The 7,367-nt window shown below is 40.4% G+C and overlaps 1 protein-coding gene across 2 annotated transcripts; it reads left to right on the forward strand.

The window, feature by feature from the left end:
- Positions 1-557: 557 nt before the first annotated feature.
- LOC127445202 (60S ribosomal protein L9) lies at positions 558-7,194 on the forward strand. 2 transcript variants are annotated; one of them, XM_051705091.1, is made up of 7 exons: positions 559-713; positions 827-942; positions 1,069-1,164; positions 2,323-2,455; positions 2,626-2,706; positions 6,460-6,578; positions 7,028-7,194. In XM_051705091.1, the coding sequence occupies exons 1-6, from the start codon at positions 668-670 to the stop codon at positions 6,564-6,566; spliced, it is 579 nt and encodes a 192-aa protein (XP_051561051.1). In that variant the 5' UTR covers positions 559-667; the 3' UTR covers positions 6,567-6,578; positions 7,028-7,194. The 2 variants fall into 2 exon arrangements, with proteins under 2 accessions (XP_051561050.1, XP_051561051.1); XM_051705090.1 differs by lacking the exon at positions 6,460-6,578 and having other exon boundaries at positions 558-713.
- The last annotated feature ends 173 nt before the right edge of the window (positions 7,195-7,367 follow it).

Consider the following 7,367-nt stretch of genomic DNA (forward strand, 5'->3'; position numbering starts at 1 on the left):
GCCTTCCTTTCCTCCTTAATCGGCGAGGTGAGAACATGGCGCATTCTGTTCTTGAGCGTTTCAATCTAGTGCAATCTGCGCAAATGTCAAATCCTTTGGGGTTGCCCAGCGGCTCAGACCTTTGTTCGCATTTTCACGTTAATATATGTGGTTGTATTACTGTTAATTACCCGGACGGTGATTGATAATCTCAGTCTGGTCACTGTTTATATGGTAGCTAGCCTGTAACTTGTGGGCCGAAGCAAGCACATCATTCATTAAGTATGTTGATATAGTAAAAATAGTTGTGTTTTAATAGTCTTTAAAGCAGGCTAAATGGTCAAGGACTATTTAGCCGGCTTTAAAGACTATTAAAACACCACTATTGGCATGACGAGACGAGTTCCTAGTGGAAAAACCACCTTAAGCTAGTAGCTGGTTTTTGGAAGATGGTGGCTGGTTTAAGCTGGTCGACCAGCTTCCAAAAACCAGCTTGAGCTGATGTGACCAGCTGGTCTCCCAGTTTGGACCAGCTTAAGCTGTTTTTTCCACCAGGGTTGACTCCTAGTTCAATGGAATTCCGGGTTTGGGCTGTGTGATCTTTAATATTGAAGTTAACAGAAGTGTGCAAGTCAGGATTGAAGTATTCATAATATTTCTAATCACTTACGTGTTCCATTGCTTTAGAATGAAGACCATTCTCAGTAACCAGACTGTGGACATCCCCGACAATGGTATGTTAAACTCCATGCGTGACATCTTTCCCATCATCACTTGTGTATGGTTCAGATGTTTGTTTCCTAATCCATACCTTCTGTTTTAATAAAACCTGTTCGTTTCTCCACAGTCGAGGTGTCCCTCAAGGGTCGCACAGTTTTGGTGAAGGGACCCCGTGGCACTCTCCGCCGGGAGTTCAACCACATTAACCTGGAGCTCAGTCTGCTGGGCAAGAAACAGAAAAAGGTTTGCATCCTCAATGCATAAACATGAATGAGTGGGTTGCATTCAATAGTGCAAAGCTGGCTGTTTGCAGGCTTGGAATATTAAACGGTGTGTGTGATGTCAGTGGATGATTTGTGTTCATTTCAGCTGCGTGTGGACAAATGGTGGGGTAACAGGAAGGAGCTGGCCACAGTCCGCACCATCTGCAGTCATGTCCAAAACATGATCAAGGGGGTCACCCTGGTGAATAATTTTACTTTGTTACATCTGAACTCTTACAAGTAATTCCTTGATGACACGAGAAGCCTATTAAGGTTCCCACCGATGTTAGAGAAGTTACGGATATTAGTAATTAAATAATTGGAATTTCTATAATGAACGTGGATTTTGCTCTTGGTCAGTAAAACTAGCTCGCAAGACAAAGCGATGTCTGATTTGTGAGAATTGTTGGTGAATAAGTTGGTTCTTTTTGATTAATTGCTTTGACTTGGTTTACAAATCAATCTTGATTTATTTGTGAATTGGTCTGAATGTGAATGACTCTTAAATATCTCAAACAACTCAAAGGCATGGAAATTAATTGGTCTAACAGTGTAGGAAACCTGTATTGGGTGCTTAGAGTAGTTCACCTAAAAATGAAAATTCTCTCATCATTTACTCACCCTCAGGCCGTTCCAGATGTGTATGACTTTCTTTCTTCAGCAGAACACAAACGAAGATTTTTAGAAGAATATCTCAGCTCTGTAGGTCCATACAATTCCAGTGAATGGTGACCAGAACTTTTAAGCTCTAAAAAGCACAAAGGCAGCATAAAACTAATCCATAAAACTCCAGTGATTAAATCCATGCCTCCTGAAGTGATATGATAGGTGTGGGTGAGAAACAGATCAATATTCAGGTTTTTTTTTTTTACTATAAATCTCCACTTTTACATTCTTGTGTTTTTGGCGATTCACATTCTTTATGCATATCGCCACCTACTGGGCAGGGAGGAGAGTTTATAGCGATAAAGGACTTAAATATTGATCTGTTTCTCACCCACACCTATCATATTGCTTCAGAAGGCATGGATTAAACCACTTTTTGCTGCCTTTATGTGCTGTTTGGAGCTTCAGAGTTCTGGTCACCATTCACTTGCATTGAATGGACCTTCTAAAAATCTTCATTTGTGTTCTGTAGAAGAAAGTACACACACACATCTTGAATGGCATGAGGGTGAGTAAATCATGAGTGAAGTTCACCCAAAAATGAAACTATCTCTTTAAAGCAGCTTTTAAAAGAGACTGTGTTTGTCCAAAAAGGTGCATGTGTGTCCACATTCTCTTGCTAGTCATTTTGAAGAGGTAATGGCGTGGTTATCAAGACAACATGCGATGTAATGCATGATGATTTTATCTGTAGGGCTTCAGATACAAGATGCGATCTGTGTATGCCCATTTCCCCATTAACGTGGTGATCCAGGAGAGTGGTTCTCTGGTGGAGATCAGAAACTTCTTAGGGGAGAAGTACATCCGCCGTGTCCGCATGAGGCAAGGTATGTGTAGAGGCGTTTTTTTTTTGTCCAGTCTGGTGGTGTCATCACAAAGGCCTTTAATCCTGCTTTTATAAAAATCTCTTCTGACGTCACTGAGTGTTTGTGACCATAGATGTGAACCCAAGCTTGGTTGCCAGTTGCAGAATTGTGGGAAATCTTTTTTTGTGTAGGTGTGTCGTGTGCAGTGTCAGCCGCTCAGAAAGACGAGCTGGTTCTGGAGGGTAATGACATTGAGCTGGTGTCAAACTCAGGTGAGCCTTCTCTCTTATGTTGTATTGTGTCAGCATATGATAAGACCTTTCTGATGTTTTCAGATGGTTTGCACAGACATGTAAACCATAAGATGGTGTATCTGAATGTTTGGATAACTTCTGATCATTTCATTCTCACCAAAAGGTATTTAAAATATTAGTTAGCTTTAAAGCGAAACTTTATCTTGCTATGTTTGTGCCAAACTGGTAATTTGAATGAAGTTGTGTTTTGTGTCGATGTTGTATAAAGCTCAGAAAAAATTAAGAGACCACTGCAAAATGATCAGTTTCTCTGGATTTACTATTTATAGGTATGTGTGAGTAAAATGAACATTTTTGTTTTATTGGAGGGATAAATGCAGCGGGATGCGGCAGTTCTGGAGAGAGTGTGGCTCTCTCTCTCCCGAACTGCCGCATCCCGCAGCATTTATCCCTCTCCTCGTCACACTAGCACTGACAACATTTCTCCCAAATTTCAAATAAAAATATTGTCATTTAGAGCATTTATTTGCAGAAAATGACAACTGGTCAACATAAAAAAGATGCGGTGTTTTCAGACCTCGAATAATGCAAAGATATTAAATATATAAATATTCATTTTTAAACAATACTAAAGTTAGGAAGAGTTCAGACATCAATATTTGGTGGAATAACCCTGATTTTCAATCACAGCTTTCATGCATCTTGGCATGCTCTCTGCCAGTCTTTCACATTGCTGTTGGGTGACTTTAAGCCACTCCTGGCGCAAAAATTCAAGCATCTCGGCTTTGTTTGTTGGCTTGTGGCCATCCATCTTCCTCTTGATCACATTCCAGAGGTTTTCAGTGGGGTTCAGGTCTGGAGATTGGTTTGGCCGTGACCGGGTCATGATCCGGTGCTCCTCCATCCACACCTTGATTGACCTGACTGTGTGGCATGGAGCATTGTCCCGCTGGAAAAACCAATCCTCAGAGTTGGGAAACATTGTCAGAACAGAAGGAAGCAAGTTTTCTTCCAGGATAACCTTGTACGTGACTTGATTCATGCGTCCTTCACAAAGACGAATCTACCCAATTCCAGACTCGCTGAAGCACCCCCAGATCATCACCGATCCTCCACCTGGTCATCTAAAGGTTAGACGGAGACTTGGAGAGACTTTCAAGCCACAGTGTCTTGCACCCACGGTGAAGTTTGGTGGAGGACTGGTCATGGCCAGCCCAATCTCCATACCTGAACCCCATTGAAAACCTCTGGAATGTGATCAAGAGGAAGATGGATGGCCACAAGCCATCAAACAAAGCCGAGATGCTTGAATTTTTGCGCCAGGAGTGGCATAAAGGAGTGGCTTAAAGTCACCCAACAGCAATGTGAAAGACTGGCAGAGAGCATGCCAAGATGCATGAAAGCTGTGATTGAAAATCAGGGTTATTCCACCAAATATTGATGTCTGAACTCTTCCTAACATTAGAATTGTGTTGTTTAAAAATGAATATTTTGAACTTGATGAATATATGAACTTGATTTCTTTGCATTATTCGAGGTCTGAAAACACGGCATCTTTTTTTGTTATTTTGACCAGTTGTCATTTTCTGCAAATAAATACTCTAAATGACAATATTTTTATGTGGAATTTGGGAGAAATGGTGTCAGTACTTTATAGAATAAAACAAAAATGTTCATTTTACTCAAACACATACCTATAAATAGTAAAACCAGAGAAACTGATAATTTTGCAGTGGTCTTGATTGTTTCCTGAGCTTTGTGTATGTATAATGTATGTGTGTGTGTGTGTGTGTTATTTGTTTACTTAACCTTTTACTGCTGAAAGCCATAGATCCCCATTTAAATTGAATGTTCAGTACAAGTTAAGCTCAATCGACAGCATTTGTAGCATAATGTTGATTACTACAAATTAATTTCGACTCGTCCCTCCTTTAACAAAAGCAAATATTGAGGTTACAGTGAGGCACTTACAATGGGAGTGAATGGGGTCAATTTTTGGAGGGTTTAAACACAGAAATATGAAGCTTATAATTTTATAAAAGCACTTACATTAATTCTTCTGTTAAAACTCATGTATTATTTGAGTTGTAAAGTTGTTTAAATTGTCGTTTTAAGATTTTAGTGTTTGTTGACATTGCCATGGTAACAAAGTTGTAAAATTGGCTGTAACTTTACACAAAGGTTAGTAAGTGATTTTATCACACTAAAATCATGTTTACACTCATATCGGTTATGTCTTGTGGCTATACTTTTCAAAAGTATTTTTACATTTAAAAAAATTGGCCCCCATTCACTTCCATTGGAAGTACCTCACTTAGGGCTCGACATTAGCATTGTCATGTGCTTGTCCTTCTATTAAATTGGTCATTCACTTGACAAGAGTAAAAAAGTTACTTTTCCGGAGACAAAAAAAACAGTATGTTAGAAAGGAAAAAAAAAATCCTCCATCGTCATCGTTAACACCTGATAGATTAAGAACACCGTGCAGAAAGATGGTATCTCTCTACTCACCCTAAAGCCTGAATGAATTTCTCTCTTATGAGGAACACAAAATTAGATTTTTTTTGCAGAATGTTAGTCACAGTCACTATTCACAGTCACTGCAACCTTAGCGAACCACATTATAGCGACCACGAGGAGGTTACCCCATGTGACTCTACCCTCCCTAACAACCGGGCCAATTTGGTTGCTTGGGAGACCTGGCTGGAGTCACGATTTGAACTCACGACTCAATGTGTGGTAGTCAGCGTCAATACTTGCTGAGCTACCCAGACCCCTATAATGTATATTATTATATACTTATTAAAATTGACTGATTCACATGGCAGAGAAAATACCTCGGATAAAGACATCAGATGGAGCTCTAGAAAGATTAGATGTAACGGGTGCATGAGTCTGTTTTAATCGTTTCTCTTCACTCAACAGGTGGTATTATTACACAAAGCATTTTTGCGATTTCTGCCTTCCTGTATTATGAGGGAGCGCCACGATGTGTCGAGACAAAATTAGATCTCTCCACCATTGCGCGCTTGCGATGAAGACAGCTTTGATTATAAACCGGAGCAATAGTTGTATCGCATCATTCGCATGTCCAATTAGCAGGTGTATACCCGTTTATATATGTAAAATCTAAAGTTCAGTAAATATGCACTTCCCCACTGCTCGCACTCACAAGCTGCTGAAAGCTGCACGAGTGAAGGCGAGAGGGAGAGAAAGCGACACGAAAGAGGGAATTCCCCTCATTTTGAAAGTGAAACGTGGGAATGATTAAAATTGTGCTCGGTCCCCGCAATCCCGCGCTATTGAGCTAATATTCGTTATTGAGGTTTAAAAATTCCAAGTGTTAATGTTGAACCCTGCTCACTGTAACCTCAACTTTTTTTTTTTTTTTTTTTTTTTTTTTATATAAAGGAGGAACGAGTCCAAATTAGTTTTTGTGGTAATCAAGGTTGTGACAAAAATCCTGTCGATTGAGCTTAACTTGTATTGAACCCGGAACATTCCTTTAAACCCTAAACTTTACCCTCCTTCACCCAATCAGTACTTATATCCCAGCATCTGTTTCTTGAGGGTGTGAAGAAACTAAACTACCTTCACCTGCAGGTCCCAGTTGTTACCATGTACACTACCCCTTGTTGCGTAACCTATGTCTGTGTTTGTGTGAGTGAATGATTGAAGTGACTGGATCTGAGTGCGAGTCTTTAATGTTAGTGTGTGAGACTCTTGTTGGTGTGTGCATGCTCCTCACCTCCCCAGCATTTCTTATTTCAGCGGCCCTTATCCAGCAGGCAACCACAGTGAAAAATAAGGATATCAGAAAGTTCCTGGATGGTATTTACGTCTCTGAGAAGGGAACTGTAGTGGAGTCCGAGTCGTAGAGAACACGAGAGGTTAGAACGAGACTGTCGCACAGGGGGGCAGGAGCCGCCATCACCCCCTCGCCTTTTCTGTTGTCTGTGCATCATTTCGTCCTGCTTCTTGTTATTGAACTTGTCCGTCTTCATTTTCATCTTTCACACTCATTTGTTAATTGTCCAAATCTTTCAAAAGCCAATTCGAGGTTGTTGACGTAGTTGATCATAGTTCACCTACATCAAATTATTGCATTTCATATTTTAAGGGCTTGATTCTGCGTTCTCACAATCATCAAAGCATGACAACACTAACAAAGCTTTTCTGAGTTCACAGCTTTAACCACTGACTTGGTGTGCATGTTACATGTTACCGCTCATATAGCACATGGGAGTTCTGTTCTGGGGAGCACCACCTTGCATCCCCATGCAAACTTGTTTGTCTTAACACTTGTTTTTTTTTTTTTTTCTTTGGTTTTCACCATAAGCTGCTCTGATCCAGCAGGCCACCACTGTGAGAAAGAAGGACATCCGGAAGTTTCTGGATGGGATCTATGTCAGTGAGAAGGGCACAGTGGTGGAACAGCAAGAGGACTAAATTAGTCTCTGTAAAATCTGTCAATAAAGACCAACTCTTTTTTTTTTCAACCACAAATACTTGTGTGCAGGTGTCTTATTCCCATGTCTGTTAGCACAATTTATTCCAAAGGCATGATGGATGTGGGTTGGATGGATGTGAGTGTGCAAAACTTAAAAAACCTATGTGTGAAAGGCACCATGTGGAATGCCTTGTATTTGTAACATCCAACTTTTTACTCAGTCCACTGG

This window comes from Myxocyprinus asiaticus, chromosome 8 (genome assembly GCF_019703515.2).
Source record: "Myxocyprinus asiaticus isolate MX2 ecotype Aquarium Trade chromosome 8, UBuf_Myxa_2, whole genome shotgun sequence".
Classification (NCBI taxonomy): Eukaryota; Metazoa; Chordata; class Actinopteri; order Cypriniformes; family Catostomidae; genus Myxocyprinus; species Myxocyprinus asiaticus.

Excerpts from the sequence above, each read along its gene's own strand:
- LOC127445202 (XM_051705090.1), top strand. The coding sequence starts at position 668 with ATGAAGACCATTCTCAGTAACCAGACTGTGGACATCCCCGACAATG. Across the intron at positions 714-826 it reads TGTGGACATCCCCGACAATG|TCGAGGTGTCCCTCAAGGGT; the intron begins GTATGTTAAACT and ends GTTTCTCCACAG. Across the intron at positions 1,165-2,322 it reads TGATCAAGGGGGTCACCCTG|GGCTTCAGATACAAGATGCG; the intron begins GTGAATAATTTT and ends TTTTATCTGTAG.